At 41.1% G+C, this 20,309-nt stretch overlaps 1 protein-coding gene across 1 annotated transcript; it reads right to left on the bottom strand.

The window, feature by feature from the left end:
• Positions 1-1,420: 1,420 nt before the first annotated feature.
• Positions 1,421-19,988, bottom strand: LOC143366465 (very long chain fatty acid elongase AAEL008004). The gene is made up of 4 exons (XM_076807578.1): positions 19,787-19,988; positions 5,704-5,955; positions 4,900-5,143; positions 1,421-4,044 (listed from the first exon to the last, which is right to left on the bottom strand). The coding sequence occupies exons 2-4, from the start codon at positions 5,953-5,955 to the stop codon at positions 3,569-3,571; spliced, it is 972 nt and encodes a 323-aa protein (XP_076663693.1). The 5' UTR covers positions 19,787-19,988; the 3' UTR covers positions 1,421-3,568.
• Between the last annotated feature and the right edge of the window lie 321 nt (positions 19,989-20,309).

Here is a 20,309-nt window from a genome sequence, read left to right as displayed (position 1 = left end):
GAATTTACTGTCTGAATCATTAACTAGAAGTTAATTCGAGCAGTGGCGGATTTAAGAAAAAAGGCCCAGGTGGCAAACGTTCTGAGGGTCCCATTTTTGGGGGAAAATAATGAGGTAGTTTACTAAAAACGGGCCAAGTGGCGTATAACGAGAAAAATGGTAGTGTTTGGATACCTTCATATACCTAATCATGATTTTTTTTGGTCATGGGGCCCTGCGGGGATCTTCTGTGCAGGGGCCTAAGCGGCAACTATTCATCAGCTGTCCTGTTAAATCCGCCACTGAATTCCAGAAGTATTGGACGAAGATTCTAATGCACTGTTGTCATATAGGGTAGATGTCCCAAATACTGCTAGTGTCCCTATTATTGTCATTTTCATTTTACTTAATAAAAACGTAACGTATAAAGAATAGTGTACAATAATAATAATAAGAACAGTCCCAATTTAATAATATATCTTTATGAACACTATTCTTTATACGCCACGTTTTTATTAACTAAAATAAATAAAGTGGTAGTAATAGGGACATTGGCAGTAATTGGGACATCTACCCTAATTTTCTTAAATAAGATGCTTAGAATTTTTATGCCTCCTCTCACGTTCAATCCTTGGTCAGTGCAAGGATATCCTTTTAGAGGAATATTTCTAGCATTTCGCCATCATTGCGTCATTATTCGAGGTCTAGGGACACATTAATATCGACGAAGTCGCTATAATAATGATGAAGTATCACTTCGTCCTCGAATAGAGCTAACCACAGTGTTGGCCAAACGTCCGTCTTCAGAAGCCATTTACAGTGGAGGGAATAGAGGAGGTTCAGTTACCTTCAAGCAAAGCATTTAATCGACCTTCAGATTTGATTAATGTGAGCTACCCAAACGTACGATTTACAATTCTGTACAGTATAGTGAGCATAACTCTTCAATCGCTTCTCGACTGGCTGTTAATTTATTTGGAACCGACGCTTTAGGTGACTTTGAAAGGGAGTATTTAAAAATTTCAGCAGATTCCAAACATAGCTATAAATACTCCAGAGTGTAATATTCCCCTTTAATAATTGTATAATATTATTATTATCACTGTCAAGTTATTTGATACGAACTTCACCTTAAATCCACCCTACTCTTCTATCAAGTTACTCCAAAACCACTTACTCGGAGATCGTCAAACAGATCTTCCACAATTTACCAGGGTTGGTGGAGTAATTTTTCCCCGAGCGTGGAGTTGGGGGAGCACAAATTAATAGATTAAATTTTAACCGCTCAAAAAACAATAGTACACAAAGAAAAAAATAAAACATGGTAGGTAAAATGTTTTCCAAATTCCCACACAACCCACGCCCTGCAGTGTACACTGGAAATTTCAAGGATCTTCATTCTGAATATCACTTGGGTATTCATCAAGAAGTGGACAAGAGGTTCATTAAAAACGGTACAATTTAATTCGTCAATAAAATAAATACAATGTTTTTTTCTACCGCGGGATTCTCCGTATCATACAAATGTCACTTATCGTCTACGGTCTACGCGCTGAAAGAACAATCTCTCATCACATTAGGTGTTTTACAAATCGAAGCAACACGTTTCGCGCCTTCTCAAAACTCCACCAGTCGATCTTTCTTTCCTCTTTTCGGACGCGACCCAACTCGCACCAAGGGATAATTATCACAGAAAATTACCTGAACAGAGGAAGCAGTGTTACGTCACTGGAAAATTAACCGAGTATGCTAACGGTCAGATTTTATAGTTTCACAAAGCAATTCACCGACTCGAATAATTGAAATTCGAAACACGGTACTAACGGTCCTTTTTTTTAACGATGAGTTGTACCCTTTTCTGTGATAATCGCCCACGAAAAGAAAGGATCTTCCAGGTAGAACCGCCCAACCGCGAATACCTTAAGGACACTCGTTAACAAATATTGCTGAACTTCCGTAAATTCTCGATGCACTTGTAGCAAGGTTTAAATCAGTGGACACAATTTACGTGACGTACCTACTAGTGGACGCTTTGGGAATGTTTCAAGAGTAGAAACCGCGGCTGTTTATCCACAGTCTTTGCCCAGGAATTTTAACTCCAGAGAAGTTAAGCAGTCTGAAGGAAAGTTATTTCTGGAAACAGAAGTGTAACGCTGAAACATTTTTGCTATAAAGTTCGAAGTCGATCTCCAACGTGTTCCCCGAGGCCAGCACATTCTGGGCGAATAGTTATTCGACGTTTCAAATGGAGAAATGCAAAGAGTGTTCACTTTCGTTTACAACTTCTGTCCAAAGTGCATTCAAATGCAGAAACCCACGCGTACCGATTTTACCGGAGAATACAGAAGCTAAAGCACGTATCTAAAGAAATGGAAGTTCTACTTGCCCGAGTGGCCCTAATCCTGCGTCGCACTAAAAGGATCTTCCCCATCGCGATTCGCAGTGGGACAAACATAGAGTAGGTCGAAGATTGCCTCGATTTACTTACGAACGAAAAAAAGAGGAGATAATCAAGGAATTTGAGCAATGAGGGTGGACCCTCCAGGCAGATACGAATTTGTTTCGTCCAGCGTGATTCGCCAGCTTCGACGGCGTTTCGTCGCCGCTGGGAACCACGGGAGAAGAGAACAGTTACGCAAGATGCCACGCCGTTAAACTTACAAGGTCGCTAGACGCGTGAGGATCTTAAAAGAGCAAAACTTAGCGAACCCTCGTGATCCTTAACTCGGCACTAGCGAGGGGAGGAAGCTTCCCTCACCCCATCTCATGCGCGCACTCGTACATACACAAAAAAAAGAAACACACACATCCGCACACACACGCACACACGCGCAGAAAGCGTGAAAGTGGTCGTTCCGTAACGCACGTATCCTGCGTGCAGGATAAAACAGCTGATTCCGGGGCGAACGAGTCGGCTGGTCCGAGGGTGCAGGCCGACGAGGGCATACATATCGAAACATCCTCGATCCCTGTTGCAGGCTGTCCCGTCCAACTTTCGAACTTTCGACGACGAAGCATGTCCGTTGTTTCTGTACTTATCAGTATTTATTCGCTAAGAGCTCGGTCCGCCCTACGCGTTAAGAGCTCGGCGCTATCCCCAACACTTCTGGCCTTCGGCAAGAGAGAAGGGAGACACGGTCGCTCGGAGTCGTGCCCCCTCTACGCTAAGTGCTCACCGCCGGTTCCGAGCTCTTAGCGAATAAACACTGTGCTTGCTTAACCTAGTATTCAGTACTTCGACGAATGTTCTCCACGAAATTCCGAGTTGCTTGCCTCGAGTGGCGGTTATTGAGACGAGTTCGACGACCTGCGACTTCACCTCGTTCAAATCAGAGTTGTTTGTTGATGTTTTAACAGATATCGTTCTGGTAGAATTCGATTACTATCTAAATCTGTTGTTACCCGAATTCATCGAGTGATTTACGTAGCAGGCATTCTCCCGGAATATTGAAGGTAAAAGTGTTATTGCACTTGGCGAAGTTAGGTGGGAGACCCTGCAGCTCGCGAGGCACCCAGCCGACTCGCGACGCGAGGAGCACGATTTTCGATCAGCAGAGACAGATTTGATCTTCGAGAGGCGATTCACCCTTTACTCCTTGAATCCCCTGTTGTCGATGAACACGCGGTTCCTCAGCCCGCTGTCGGTGATGTAGCCAGTTGCCATTTTGTACTGGTCCGCGTAGATCACGCTGTTCTCCTTCGAGTTGCTCTGCGACGCTGCGTTCTGCTTCTCCTTCTCGGCAGCCTGTTTCTGCTTCTTCGCCGACAGCGAGGATTTCCTCCTCCTGTACGCCTCGGTGTAGAACTCGCGGAACAGGAAGTAGAACATGACGGCGTGCATGCCGATCCACCAGACGAACGCCTTCGGGTAGTTGCAGTCGATGAAGAGCAGCTGGAACGCGTGGATCATCACCATGACGAACTGGATCATCTGCAGGCTGGTGAGGTACTTCTTCCACCAGAGGTAAGGCTGGATCCTTGGGCCCAGGGCCGCCAGCAAGTAGTACGCGTACATCACGATGTGGACGAACGTGTTCAGCAGGCCGAAGAACGTGCTGTGGCCGCCTGCGATTGAAAATCGATCAAGTCACTGTTATGTAGATACGTCGTCTCTCTGCTATGCGGTAGCGGATAAGGAGTTTCATGTGTCATTGAAGCTACGACTTGAAAGCGGAATGGCTTTTAACCCTTCGTGGTCACACGGGGTGTGTCGCACCCCAGGCATATTTCTTTTTGCCAATATTTCTGTAATGATCTTAATGTTAAAATTTTAAAATTTGGCGAATTTTAATAAAAAAATCGCTCTTTTCCACAACTATGTTTTCAATTACAAATTTCATTTTAACAAAATTCACATTTTTAGAAAAAGACTATAAGGGTTGAAAGGTTAAAAGTTAAAAGATTGAAAATTACAAATTTCATCTTAACAAAATTCACATTTTTAGAAAAAGACTATAAGGGTTGAAAGGTTAAAAGTTAAAAGATTGAAAATTACAAATATCATCTTAACAAAATTCACATTTTTAGAAAAAGACTATAAGGGTTGAAAGGTTAAAAGTTAAAAGATTGAAAATTAAAAGATCGAATCGCGTTGTAGGTGACTTGGAAATCATCAGAGAAACTTTTTTGGATCATCGCCTAAATAAGTTCTGCCCCGAGTTGCAGCATTCCCTGTCATTTACGCGAGAAACGCCTGATCCACTGAATTTTTTTGCACTTCAAATGACGATAAGTGTTAGGTGTTTGAAGGCGATCCTCATTCCTCCGCGCGAGGCATGTCACCCTCGATTAGCATAAAGTAGAAAGGCGCGATATTTCTCACAGGGTATGGGAAAATCTTACAGCTTTCTAGTTATCAGATCAGACTTCAACGGAGGTGGAGACAGGGGATGTTCGATGAGGAGAAGAGAGTTCTCTTACCAGGAGTGAACTTGACGCCGAACCAGACGGACATCGGCATGCATCCGTGATGGATCACGTGGAGGGTGGAGATGTGGTTGTTCTTCTTCCTCAGGACGAAGAAGATCGTGTCCATGAACTCGGTGAATTTCGAGAAGTAGTACCACCAGCAGCCGTGCGCCATTCGTACTGCAAGCGGATTTTGCGAATAGTCCACTGGCTGGCAGCGGAAGGAATACTGACCTCCCCATCCAGACACCAAGGACTGCGGTGGACAGAGATCAAGGAACATCGTGAGAACTCGGTTCATCAAAGATCGCGAAATCGTTTCGTCGCCAAAACACGTTCGCGTAGAATCCACCGACGCACAGTGAAATATGGCCTCGTTCACATTAGCAAAGTCGCTTGACTTCAAGTAACTTCAAACTACATTATCAACGTGAACCTGTTATTCGGGTGACTTTGAACGAGGCTTAAAGGACCCTAAAAACTTGGCATCGGTTCTTACAAGGAAAGTTAAAAAATTCTAGAACTTTGAAGAAATGTAGCCAAAGTGATGCTAATAATGTTACTATCTTTCAATTTGACAATAAAGCGGTCGTAAGGGTGAAAATACACCCTCAAAGAAATTGTGAATTTTCGTAGTATCGTGAATATCCACAGCTCGTCTCCTCTCGCATGTTCCATCTACAAACGTGTAGATAGACACCGTTTTGTATTTCGATTTCTCGCCAACGTTTTAAGTCTGTTGACTCACTGTGCGACGTTTCTACGCCGTGTTTTTGTTCTTCTAAAACGGCATTGAACTTGTCGGACTCCACTTACCTCGTTGAACAGCCACGTGGAGAAGATAACTTGGAAGAGGTTGTAGAATATCATGACCCTCCTGAGGTTGAAGGGCTTGCGGTTCTCCATCAGCTTAGGGCCCAGAACTTTGACGAAGTAGACGTAGAACAGGCAAATAGCGAGGGTGGGGATGGGGCTGCTCATCATTGCCCAATCGTTCACCCTGGGGTCGCTCTTGTTGTCCATCAGGTCCCGGTAGCCATCGTACAGCGATCGCACAACCTGCGCCATCTGAAAAACAACGTGATGAGATGAATTTACATATTCTCTAAGTAATTTACCACTCGTCGCGCATCAATATCTTAGTTTCTTATTATTATCTCAGATCGGCACCATGACTTAGGTCAGCTCCGTCGCGGCAATGTCCCTTTTTGTTCACTCGAAAAGGGCCTTTGTGAAACTTGCACCTGCGATTCTCTCGAGAAATTAGTAAAAGCTTATTTTTCCTTTTTGAAATCCAGTTCTAAGAAGTCTTTTGTCGGGGTGCTCGTTTATATTATTATATATTTCTACATTAAATCTTTTTTTGTTTTTGTTGCGTAACTCGCAATTTTTTTTGTCGATCCATAAGCTTAATATAACGCAAGTTTCATCCTTTTAATAATTGAGGATCTTGCAGCAAGAGAGATAATAAATGACCGATTTATTGCAAATAAATAAAAGTAGAAATATTAATATTAATAGTATTTAGAAATATTAGAAATATAAATAAAGGAAATAATTATTAACATTAGAAGTATCAGAAATATTAATATTAAAATATTAATATTTCAATATTAATATTTCAATATTAATATTTCAATATTAATATTTCAATATTAATATTTCAACATTAATATTTCAATATTAATATTTCAATATTAATATTAAAATATTAATATTAATTTTAATACTAATTAATATTAATTTTAATATATTAATATTAAAATTAATATTTAATTTTAATATATTAATATTAAAATTAATATTTAATTTTAATATATTAATATTAAAATTAATATTTAATTTTAATATATTAATATTAAAATTAATATTTAATTTTAATATTAATATTTTTAGTATAGAATACTTTCTCTCCAAAAATAGAAATAAAATAATTTTATAAACAGTTTTCTAATTTACTCGGAGTTGATAAAGACGAAGCTCCACCCTCTTGCTGCAAGGTCCACAATTAATCGATGTACCCTCTATGTCTCCCTCAGAGACCCTAAAACTGTTCCGAGGAACAGTTCCATTACCTGGCTATCTACTTGCGTGTCTCCTCTCGACCGCGAATGGATATCAAGTAAAACCACCCGAGTTTCAAATCGTTTCAATTCCGTGGCTATTAGAGCTCATTAAGCGGACACACTAATTGTGGAATCGGAGGTCGTCGATGAGAATCGTTAGCTACGAAAGCTATATTCGGAAGACTAGATAACGAGGTTTAGCGTTATCAAGCCGAGATAGCCGCGTATCGATCTGGGGAACGATGCACGTGCCGCCACCGACGCCACTCAGGGATCTATGGATCGATTACGTGGCTCCTTTCCTTTCACCGAGATTTTCTCGAATTGAACGGAGCCAGAAATTCTCTGCATGGAGCACTTCCTGTGTCACTTTCTGATCCCCGTCTGTCGATCACGAGACACGCATGGCTCGCGACGCTGTGACACGCGCCGCACGTGACAGCGTCGCTTGCGAAAAGGCGGCTCATTCGTGTTAAAATGCGAACCTTTGACGATCTCAGTCGACACGTGGGAGTTTCTGGGGCTATTATTTGGGTATTCATCTTCCTGATGTATCTAGCTATGCTGGGGTAAATTAAGGGGGTGGGGTGGAAATGAGAAGGAGGAGGAGGAGGAGGAGGGCAGGCTTAATTCGAGGTATTGAGAACACATATCACCACTATACTGCTGACCCCATAAACCGTGCCATGGAGGAGGTTAATCAGTGCCTCGCGGATATATATTTCTTCTCTATATCTCAAAATTCATTTCGGAATCGATTGTTTGACCACCTCTTAGTATAGGTAATCTTTCAACCTCGCTGTAGCGTTTTATTGTTTTCTAGTACGCGGACGGTTTAATTTTACATGTATTTACCTGTATATTATGTACTCTAAAGAGTTTTTTCTCGTATATAATAATAATAATAATAATAATAATAACAACACATATTTTTTTTCATAGGCTGCCCTAATCATATAAAACAGGACAAATTAATTTTTTCCAACGTGAGTTGGTCCGTTTTTTCTCTCTATGTCTCATTCCTCTTTCGCAGGCATTAATCTTGTATATTATTGTGTCGATACGAGGCGGTACGTGAAAATGGAATTAAAAGGAATTTGTTTGTTTGCTAAGTAGTGTAAATTAGATAAAGTGAAGACAAGAGGCCCAAGGTTCACATGGGCCCCAAAAATAATTTCTTTTTCGAGGTATCCATGGATATGTGTTAGGAATAATTTCTCATTACATATTATTGCGGTGATACGGCTGCACGTGTGATTGGAATATTTGAGTGACGTGGATGTCGTAAAAGGAGTCGGTTGTCAGAACTGCGGCAATGAATGCCCATGGCAAGGCAGGCTGTAAATCTATTTGCAGTTCCTGGTTCCCTTTGTGGATACTGATTCGAGCACTGGCATTAGCATGAGCGAGACTTTAAGAGCTCGTGTTTCCCTGGATCTTGTGTTTCAGAGGCAAACGTAGTCGAGAGCAATTCAGCTCATTTTAAAAGCCTTCTTAAATCAGCAATGCGCTATTTAAGTATGCCAACCACTTCGCCTGCCTCTGAAAAGAATCTTTACAGCAGCTGTCGTGCTGGTACGAACAAAAACATGAATAAACTCGCTCTCTGTTTCATCTAGATTGTAATATTAACCTTCCGCGGGTATCGCAGATTTGATTAACCTTTTCATCCCGAAAAGAATTTGTTGCGTTTATATATTTTCAGTCTCCGTCAAGAGAAATCTTAGATTTTTCTTCCCAACACTTTTTATTCTCTAGAGCCTTAAACCCCAGAAGTAAGGGTGAAGATGTAAGAGAGACCACAAGTAAATATTTTAATTATGCAATGAAGATCAATTATTAAATTTCTAGGAGCCATACAATTTTCTTCGAGTACCCCGAGGAGAGGTAATTTGTCACAGGCTTTGAGCTCGAATTGATAGTGAAGTCACGAAGAGAATCGATGCAATGGAATTAATGCATAATTAATCTTAATAATAATCATAATTGCCTCTTTTCTTAAACCTCCTTTCGTATTTTTATTTTTCCTACTTGATCCTTTAAACATTTGACTCAAAACACGATTGTATATTAAACTAGAGACTTGAATAAGTATCCCATCATTTTTTCAGATTTTTTTAAATTAAAAACGGTAACAAAAAACAGCCATGTACATAAACGACCACTGTGCCCACGTTTGTTACTTATATTAAGTTACACGAGCATAATCATCACGCGAACTGAATCAGTAGACATGGATTCTTTGTTCCATCCACAGTGGAGAGCATAGTTGAAAATTCTTTTACTAATAATCATCGAGGCGAAAGTAGCAAGCCGTGGAAAGTAGTCGCCATGAATTAGAGAAGAGTTCAAACATTCCTACAGCACCCTCGAACTCGTTGTCCCGACCCTTGCAAAATTCTTTGGAACACTCGAGCGTGACACAATTATTGAGGGTTTTGCCGCACGAAGGGTGCAGCTTCATCTTTACGAACTTCGAGTAAATTAGAAAGAAACTGTTTTTAAAATTATTGTCTTGACTTAACATTGAAAAGAGAACACTAATTGAAAATATATATATATAGTTTCACGCAACAAGTAGTAGTTATTGAGTTGATAAGTTTTTACTTCTATTTTTGGCAAGAAAAATATTAATATTTCTACTTTTGTTCATTTGCGATAAATCGCATTTGCTATCGCATAAAACGATGTAGAATTCTTCTTTTGCATATGTTACACGTCGTAACTGAGAAACTGTCAAAAACGGAGCTGCACCCCTCTCGCCGCAATGTCACTGGATTTTAAATGTCCCTCAAATCAGAGTCCCTCGCGAATCAGGAAGCACCGCTGCGAAACAGGCTATGAATGACATAAGAATGATAATGCCGATTACGAATTCAACGTAAACAGATGGCGAAGTTGGACGTTGGAAGTTGTTGAGACGCCAGGAGGATCCAAAGGCGAGTTCGTCTCGCTGATCCAGTCGGATCTGCATAAATCGAAGAAGAAACGAACTACTCTCAGTTTCAGCGACTGGATGAATGAAACACGCGGCGTGGTCGGTCGAAGGAGAGAAAAAGTTTTCTAGCCTTGGCGCGGCGATGATTGCTAGGAAGATGGCAGTTAGTGATTTGCATCCAGCTGAAACAGGCGTTTCTTTTTGGCTTTACACATTCGAGCGGGTGTTTCATTCCCCCCTCCCCTATGCAGTCCTCTTTCGTTGGAAGAGGAACGCGCGTCTGTCGCCAATTGCGAATTCGAAATGTCTGCATCATTTTGTAGAAACACTTTGTTTGCGAGGCGTTAGTTGATTAAACACGGAAACCGAGAGTCATCGAGAGACGCGCGTTATTCGAATAATTTAAGATAATCGCGGAAATGAAGTTGCATTGTAAGAATGATATTGCTCTACCCTCATTATTCATGCGACTTTTGGCCATTTAATGTCCCCACTTTATGCGCATATTATTCGCCCCCGAAGACCCGATCATGCGCAATTAAAATATGTCGACTGAGAATTGTAAATTAGTTAATTTCAGTTTTTCCACTATGGGGGCTTTGATTTCGTATTGCGGACTCTTTGGCGTGTGATATTTCACAAATTCTGAGTAATTGTTTCTGCAATACTCTCTATAATCTATTGTCCCATTGAAAAGAGGTCGAAAACTATCTAAAATTGCCAAGTAGATGGAATCAAACATTTTTCACTTGTTCTTCATTACCTCCTCATCTCATTTCATCACTTTCTGTTGTCTTCTTTGGTATTTCTTAATTCAATCTTAACTTTAATTCGACTTTATTTGTCCGCTGTCTATTCATCGTCTTTTCGTGTCATTATAATCTACCAAAGGGTTAGTTATTCCGTAATAAATAAATAAAAAATATTCCCCCTCATCCTTTCCACTTTCGCCCGATCACAACCGACTCACTCTCGATCTTGATAAATACAAGTTCGCTCGATCCCGACCCTGTAACATACATAGGAGACTCTAACCACTCGGAACCATTCGTTAATGGCACTTTTCTGGTATTCTTCGATTTACTTGAGCCGCGTGAAGGTAAAAGGAAGAAGACTACGAGCTGTCACCATCGTCTCTGACTTTTAGTGGCATTTTTAAAATTTCAGTAATTTTAAGTGGAATTCGAAAACAGTGGCTATCGAGAAACGATAAGGCGCGATAGGCTCCTTTTATTTTTACAAATCCCTCGATTTCTCTTTCCTCCTGTGTCTGATTGGACTCACCAGGACTCTGGAAGTGTCATTGGAGGTAAAATTTTAATAAGATTTCGCAACTCGATCTGCAACGACGCATAGAGGAAAGCCTGGCCTCACCAAACGCCGCGATAGCCGCGGGGAACCCGTTTCCCTCGAGCAAAACTCCAGCCAACCTGGCTGTTGGATCTTGTAATCCTGTTTGTTTGCTCCTCCGCTACTCGCTCCGCAGGAATAGACATTCTTCGTCCTCGAAGATCAATGCCTCTGATCGGTTCGCTTCCTTTCTCACTGGTTGCGGACCGGTTCGATACGGAGGTGGTTGATCGCAAGATAACCTTGTAGGGTAGGGTGGGGCTAAAAGTCCGGCGGGTAAAAAGTCCCGAATTCAAAATCTCTATTCCTAAACAATGCATTGAGTTTCGCGGTATACTACGTAAAAGGCGGGAAGAAACGGAGGTGACCACAGAGTCGCCAGTCGCTCCTGGACGTTTGTGCGAATTACACGACCCCTTCGTTTATTTTATGTATCGAAAACAAAAAGAAATACGTCGTTTGTATTGTTTCATACGAAGTAAACCACAGTTTAAAAGCGTAACGTGTGCATGATATTGTTTATTGCTGAATGATAATATTTTCTAACGTATATATCGCAGAAACTATAGAGGTACCATTGGGGCAAAAAGTCCCACCGACTGAAAATATATATTCTATTATTTGTTTTCACAATAAGATGGCCAAAGTATAAAGAAATTATGCCAAAGTCTTTAAATACTGTTTTTGTTTTAGTTGAGTGATTTTTTTTTTATTTCTTAGTTCAAAGTGAGTCTCTGACTTATATTTTTATTTTTTTGTTAACTCGGCGGGAGGCGCTACTGGGTAAAATTTACCACCGAGGCGCTAGTTGCGAAAATATGAAGCCTGTTTGAGTTTTTGTTACAATTTTTTAAAGAACTTTAGTAAAGATTTTAAGATATTTCGTGAATTTTGTTTGATTCTTGAAACACTGTACTTTAACACAGAAATTGCAAAGTTAAAAAAAAATATACTGAAACCGTGGTTTTTTACGTTTCAATTTTGGTTATTTTTGACCCGGTAGCGACAACCTGTGTTACAATATGGGGTGCGCCTTCCGCCGGGGTAAAGAATTTATGTTTTTCTTTCAATATTGTATACCAAAAAGAACTGGTCTACTAAATATTTGTTGATTTGAAAAGAGTTTTTTACTTATTTAGCTTAATATTACCCGAGAAGACATTAGGGACTTTCTATCCTATGCAATGGACTTTTCCCTCCGTGCGTAGGGCAAGAAGTCCATTTTACATTGACAAACATTTTGTAGTATAACTCGACAGAAAACAACAGTATAAACAAACGAACTTCGTGAACGTAAAGCATAATAGTTTATACAAAGTAACACCAGATATCTCTAGATTGTTATTACTAAATTTGACATAGGTTTATACGAAAAACAGGACTTTTAACCCCACCCTACCCTATACTTCGACCTTTGTTTATCAATAATTGTTAAAGTGGCTGAAACTCGTGGACCTCGCACTGCCCAAGTCCTTTATTTCTGCAACGATCATTCAGCTTTGGTAGCTTTCTGTTTGGCACTTTCGCAATTCTACTTTTTACTCAACCGATTTGGATCAATATGATTTCGTGTGGCCGATCGTTCGGCGCACGAGTTGCATAGATCATGTTGTGTTTTCGCAAGCGTCGCTCTTCGTGTCCCAATCGCCCGGCGTAGCTCAAATTTGCGGTTTGATTTTGTAATTCCGCGCGCCGCGCCATAACTCGCCGACGTCGAGTGGAATAGAAATCCTCTGATCGCTTTGGAGCTCGCGATTTAATATATCGATTCGAAGAAGACAGTGTCTTTCCTAATCGGTCAACGCACCGAAAAGCCAGCTGTTTGGTAACTGCGCTTGTTTTCTTCGTAAGTCGGCTAAAACAGAGTTCCACCGGGTGGGATGGAGATTTTACAAGGATGTTGTAAGATTGCAATGTAAACAATTGCGTTGCGATCGTGGCCTGGTATCATTAGAAAGCAACGAAGCTCTCGCCCGTCTCAAGAGAATGAATTTAATTAATTGCGAAACATGTGATTGAGTCGATTGGAAGCAACTTTGTTTACGACAGCGCAAGAATTTGCAGCGGGCAGGGAATAATACTGGGAATCCACCTGAAAGGGTGGTGTCGCGAATTTCTTACGTTTTCTTACAAGAGGAGGAGAGAGAGAGTGTAGTAGCGTCTTACGTAATATTTTTTAACCTAATTTTCAACATGATACCTTTTAAAAAAATATAGTAACTTAAAAAAAGGCAAGGGGAGGCAGTTAGAATATAAAAATCTTAGGAATTTTTATAATCGGGGAGGGAGGGGGTAAGAAATTGCCAACATTACCCTTGCGCAATTTAAGGGGTCATGCTCAGTCAGGAGGCCGAAAAAGGGTGGTCTTTGGAAATTTTTTACACAAAAGCTATAACACATTTCTCAAAAAATCTTTTTTGCTTTTGAGGATTGCATCTAGTACCGTGCATCGTAATTTTTTTATTTAAAAATATTTATCAATAACTGAGTTATTGTCCATCAATCGAAGGTTCTCTAAATATAAAGGCTTCTGCGGTGACCACTGCTGCTCGAAAGTCGATCATTTAAAATAAAAAATTCCAAAGAATTTACTTATTATATTATATTATCTAGTACCTGAACGAAGGATTTTTCGAAATATTGATTTGGGAAAAAATGGCTGATGTTTAAAGTAAAAGTTTCAATTTTTATCATAAATCCTGCCTGATTTTCGTCAATTACAAGAAAACTAAGCATCGGATAAAAAATCCTTCGTTCAAATACTAGATAATACAATATAATAAGTAAATTCTTTTGAATTTTTTATTTTAGATGCTCGACTTTCGAACAGCAGTGGTCACCGCAGAAGCCTTTATTTTTAGAGAACCTTCGAGTGATGGACAATAACTCAGTTATTGCTAAATATTTTTAAATAAAAAAATTACGATGCACGGTACTAGATGCGATGCTTAAAAGGAAAAAAGATTTTTTGAGAAATGTGTTATAGCTTTTGAGTAAAAAATTTCCAAAAACCACCATTTTTTCGGCCTCCTGATTGAGCATGACCCCTTAAGAACGGCCCCTATGCTGTACTATGTTTTAAAAAACTAGTTTCAATACATCCTAATAAAGCGAGTGCCATTATTTTTGGTCCATGCACTAGCGGAAAATTTTTCGAGTAATTTAATATGTAGATTTGAAAGATGTGGCTGAGGTGGGACGTCCTTCTTCCTCCATCTACCGCAACGTAAAGTTTTCCACGAAATCGCTCGCGGCTTTTGCGTTAACTATACATATACCTGGCAAGGAAAACATCCGGAAGCAAGTCGTGAAACAAAACGATTATAAAGGCGTGTCGACAGGTTCGAAGTTCAACAAGGTGACAGTTCGAAGAAGCAACGATTCTGATGACTCGCAGCAGATCATTATCGTCGGTTCTTCCCTGTGAAACGAGTTTTCCCGCGGCGCTTCTTCTTTGCCATCTCACTTTTCCTCTATTAGCGTCCCTTACTTCAGCGATCCACGTGAAACCACATTATCTGCTAATAATCAGGTAATAATGATTCATTCCTCTTCAAACGAAATCTGACTTCATCCAACCACCAAGCTGTCGATTATTTTTCCCCGGGACAAACATAACAATTCCCTCGCCCATAAACCATCCAGAGTCCAATCACTCAAAAGCTCCAAGATCCCAAGATTCCAGCACAGAGGAGCGTCGCGTTGCGTCCTCCGTCCCCATTTTTATTATCCTCGTTCCGAGAAGCGCGTGAACCGCGCATTCAAATCGCCGAGGACAAGAACAACGAGCGCGCAGGACACGTACGAAAGGCATCTTAGGAAATAGATTTGCAATGTAAAGCCGCGGATACGCAAGGCTGCGCGAGGCGGTGTGTCGCGTGATGCAATTGGAATTGCTGCTCTCCCGATTCGCCTCTGCGCTACTCCGCAGCGTGATTTGCTGGCCAGTCAGGTGCATCCTACGGCGACATTATCTCCTAACGAAATTAAATCGTGCCTCTGTTGCGAGACGGTGCACTGGTCGGACATCGGGCCTCGCCGAATTCGGCACGAGCCACCCACGCGCAGCGGAGGATCGGTGGCTGAGTGGGCGAGCTCGCGAGTGCCACGCCGATCGATTCGTCTTCGTGGTAATCCTTTCCTCTCCTCTCTGTTCTCTTTCTGTTCCCTCTGCGTTTATTCAAGTGCGTCACTGGCAGCAAGTGGACTCGGGGGAGTCAGCAGGCGTTAAACGAGTCGGCTCCTTCGTTGCTCGTGGCCTGAGAAAATTATGGGAACTCGGGGGGACCGATTGGGGACGCTGGAGCCGACTTGCACTCCTGATGCAACTGCTGGGTAAAACCCAGTGAGCTCTTGGTCCAGGAATGCTGTACAAATGATATCAAGGACGATGGGTTTTCGGCAACTGCCCCGGGGGGGGACGGTCATTTGCTTTCGTACTTTTATGCAGCGGGTTGTCGGAATTTGGAGAATGGCGGGGAAGGACGCAGGGATTAGGGCCAGCTCCCTAGGGCGTGAACTTGACGGGGGGCCAGAAATTGTCCTTTTAAAATAAAGTTTTAAATAATATTAATAATAATTCTTTATTGCACAGTAGACTTTACAATAGAAAACATGAAAAAGCGAGAAAGAGAAAGAGGAAAAAGAAAAAGAATAGTTAGATTTGAAGAGCACATATAACACTGGAGGAGTGCAAAAGGCGAGGTACAGCTGTCAACTGTTATTAACCTTACCATTTAAAGCTACTTGAAACTAAAACTGACACAGTAGAGTACACGAAAAGTAAATGTAGGCGGCCAAATAACATAATCAAAAGTAAGAACTAACATTATACGCGTGTAGTTGGAAAATGACAAAAGTAAAGTGAAAGTTAAATGTTTTAAGCTACGAATAAAAATTCAGAGTAAGGTCAGTGAAAAGGTGGAATAAATGTATTATAAATGAGGGACGTAGTCCGGCAAGTTCTAGGGCGCGACAAAGGCTCTTCTTTGGCTCTCTATGACTTTTTACTACTTAACTTTTTACTAACACTGAGCGAAAGAACTTCCCACCGAATTAATATACTGGAGGAAATTAAAAAGCTTTGAGAATAGCGTCAGAGAGAAGTACACGTTTGTTTTTGTTACGCGTAAGGGTGGAGATATGGGAAATTGTGTAAATGATAGGGAACCATGTAGGATTGCAATATCTGGGTAAACTCTGAGTACTTTTCATGCAAGGATTATGGAAGAATAGCGTCGTGCAGAGGAGCACGGATATTTTCTCAATAGTTCCGAAACTTGTGTCACGTTGCAATCAGAGATGCAGAAAATTGTGTTATGAAATTTGGTAGAAATGCTAGGGAGAGGTGGAGGATTGCATTTCTGCTGCAGTTTGTGGGCAAACCTCTGAACTACTTCCTCACAAAGAAAATAATATATAAAACCAAAAAATAAGTTAAACGATTTTATTCAATTTGATCAAAAATGCAGTAATAGCTAAAAAATAATTTAAATAAAATCGTGGGACAGTATATTTTTCTCCTCGAGTTTATTTAAATTATTTTTTTAGTTTTCACTGCATTTTTGATCAAATTAAATAAGACCATTTAACATAAATTTTTTGTATGTTGGTATTTTTTTTTAATATTTACTTTTTAGTATCTAAGTTTTGATTTGCGATTGTAGCTTGATTTCAAGTCCTTTGGATTTGTGGTTATGCGTGTATATTGTAGGGGATGCAATTTTTTCACCCCCAGGGTGTTTTTTTTAAATTTTTTATTTTCATAACTACGTTAGCCTGCAAAGTTTCAAGTCTATTGGATTCGTGGAAGTGGCTTAAAATCATTGAGCTCTAAACAAAACAGCTCAATGTTTAAAATTAATTTTCAAGATTTGAACCCAACATGCAAACAAACAAACACACGGACAGAGGAGTGAAGCCAATATAAAATCTTTTAAAAATAGAATTCTTCCGTCACATTAAAAAAAAATATCAGAATTTCTCCCGTTCAAATTTTTCCCAAACCCCGTCAATTCCCGAAACAAATATCCCATCAAACTAATCTGAAACTGCATCTTTACCGCCGATAACACACTAAAACGCGACAGCGAAGTGGAACAAAATCGATTGTCAAGCATTTAGCTGCCACATCGGAAGCTCCAAGTCGCGGGGCCTTCGTTTATGCCCAGGAACGTCCCGAGAGCCGTAATCGAGTGCGCAGCACGTCCGAAGGAATTGCGTGAATCGCGCAATTATAACCGCGCTGTTTGTTGAAAATCCGCGTTGCGTAAGACGCGCGCTCGAAAAGAATCGGACGCGACGCCCGGAATGATTTGTCGATCGAGGAACGTAAACAAATCAAGCGAGCCACATCGGTGAATTGCCACGGTGATTGCAAGCCGAGGATTCTCGCTCGCGGCACGCGCGACGGGAGGTACCGGTTGTAATTTAATGCAATTTGCGATCTTCTCCAAGTAGGTACACTGTCCCAATTGTGAGAACAATTCTGCCTTCTTAGCGGTAGGTAATTACAGAGAGCCTTGCGAAACTCGGACGATTATTTATAACGTAATTGTTATCGTAAAAGTGTTTTTTTAGAGGCCACTTTTGAAAATGTCGTTCGGCTTTATTTAATTTAATTTCAACCACGATGTATTCTGTGTACTAACTGTTAATTTCAATAATAATATTAATAATAACTTCACACTTAAGTTTCACAGTTGTGTCGTTAAAAAAGAGTTCTAATTAAAACTTATAATTTGAATACTTATTTTGTTTTTGACTGCTATTCTTTGCTTTCTGCTTTGATTATTTAACCGGAATGCTCTGCCTCTCCTCCGTGTTATTTCCTCCGTTTTCTGTTATAAACTTAGTCTCACTCGCGCAAGGAGTAAAATAGAGAAAAAATAAAAAAGAATATTTGTCGATCTCGATTAGGGATTGCAGACCGGTAAATCGGTAAATCGGTTTGAACCTTTTTTACACTGATAACGTAGTAGATATCGACGGAATTATGCGCTACATATATGCGCTACTATTTCTCGCGATCTACCGGTAAATATCGAGAAATACGTAATTTAAAAAATTACCGGTAAAAATTTAGCGATTTACCGGTAAAAATTGGATGTATAGCAATGTAGCGCATATATTTCCTGATTTTAAATGTAAAGCTCGGCGATATATAAGGTTACATTATGCTTCACAATAACTTTCTAGTTTCTTAATGTTAGTTAGTTTTTAGTCATTTAATTATTTATTTAGTTATGGTTAGGCTTCTAACAGTATTGTACTGCAGCCTCGCCATTTACTTCGCTTGTCTTTATGTATTATTTTCTTCTCTGGATTTGTCAAGTAATAAAGACGAATAATAATAATAATAATAATAATAATAATAATAATAATAATAATAATAATAATAATAATAATATATAGCGCATAATTCCGTCGGCATCTACTACGTTATCAGTGAAAAAAAAACTTCAAACCGATTTACCGATTTATCGATTTGCAATCCCTAATCTCGATAGTACTCATAGCCATTCTGATTTAAAGGACCGAGAACTTTCGAATACTTCGCGTTTTCGACTCGTCGAACGAAGCCGACGCGGAGCTCCGACACGACCGTGCTAATTCTTTTTCGGCAGTCTGGCGACGCGTCTAAATTTGTCAAGCTCGTGACCATTTCTTCGTGGGTGCGAACAGTTCCGCGTAGCGGCAATTCCTTACGTAAGTTTTGATGTTTGCCCTGCAACCTCCTTCGGCGACATTGCCACGCAAGCAAAGGCTGCTAAGAACCAAATCATACGGAATAATTCACCTATAATTAGAATCCGAGCATTAAACCTGACGCGCCTCGGGGTGTCGCGTGTGTACTTTTTCACACCACGATCTCCATAAACCATATTAATCCGGATTAATTGCCGGTCAATCGCGGATCAACGTTTTGCGGTAGCCACTTATGTAATCCATATGTCGTGTCACTTTTTTGCCGATGTTTTCTGCGATCGTTCACTTACAAGGCTGTGCATGCTCGGATTAATACTTGTTTGCGGAACTTCTATCGAGGAAGTCATCGAAGCCTCCGCGTGGGTGTAAATAAAATACACGGAAGTCTTTAGCCGAAATGTCACTGTGACTTTCCATTAACACTCTGAATTATTATTATTATATATTAACGAGATACAATTCCCTTTGTTGCTAGCTTCGCCGTAATTCCCCGCCCCCAGAACTTTCATACTTTTAAACGCTAAATAAATCCACTGTCAGTGAACATTTAATTCGAATGTTTAAAACCATTAGCAGCCACTTCGTGTATTCCCAGACACGCGCTACTCGTTCCCCTCGCGATCAGATAATTAATTATTAAACTCCGGAAAGAAGTCCCTCAGCCCCGCCGTTCCGCATTAAGTCCCAATGGCATTCCCGGTTATCGTTCCGAAAGCACGATTGCCTATTCGTCAGCGCGGCGTCTCCCACCAGTCCGGGCTCGTCGTAAACGCGATCGCACCAGGCCGAGCTCAGCGTGGCTGCGATCTAGCGAATAGGTTCGCCTGTCTCTACTCACCGTGATTATCGAAGGACACTGTTGTTCCCGTTCGTTCACTTGCTCCGACTCCCTTCCGACTCGAATCCTACCGAAATCCGCCGCCGCGAGACGAACAAGCCACCACGTTTACGGTTGCGGGTCCGTGTCGAGTCACCGTGCTTCGGGAGAGCACCTTCGTGCTTGACCACCTTCGAGGAAACTGAAGGCCCCGGGATGAAAACCGTGTTTTATATCGGCATAAGCTGCCGTGACACCTGTGCCTGCACGTTGTCCCGCCGAGAGTTGCGGGGCACAACACCAGCCCCACCAACCTCCGTCGGGACCAATTGTGATTGTCGGTCTTGTCCTCCGGTCTCTGCCGATCGTTCTCGATCGTCCAAGGGTCGTCCTGCGGGGTGTGCGTGCGCCACCGCAAACGCCGCGCATCACCTGCCAACCACCGACCGCGAGCACAATAATTATTGGTCCTCTAACCGTGGAGGACCAACGCGTCGCGGCTTCTTCGTTCCGCGAATCGGCCGATCTCTTGCGACTTCGGCTG

This window comes from Andrena cerasifolii, chromosome 2 (assembly GCF_050908995.1).
Source record: "Andrena cerasifolii isolate SP2316 chromosome 2, iyAndCera1_principal, whole genome shotgun sequence".
Lineage (NCBI taxonomy): Eukaryota > Metazoa > Arthropoda > Insecta > Hymenoptera > Andrenidae > Andrena > Andrena cerasifolii.
This window is presented reverse-complemented; position numbering and strand designations above follow the sequence as displayed.

Bases quoted from the DNA above. Each gene is read 5' to 3' on its own strand.
- LOC143366465 (XM_076807578.1), bottom strand. From the start codon at position 5,955: ATGGCGCAGGTTGTGCGATCGCTGTACGATGGCTACCGGGACCTGATG. The intron at 5,144-5,703 runs GTAAGTGGAGTC...TGTCCACCGCAG, and splicing joins CCACGTGGCTGTTCAACGAG to TCCTTGGTGTCTGGATGGGG. The intron at 4,045-4,899 runs GTAAGAGAACTC...TTTCAATCGCAG, and splicing joins CGGCGTCAAGTTCACTCCTG to GCGGCCACAGCACGTTCTTC.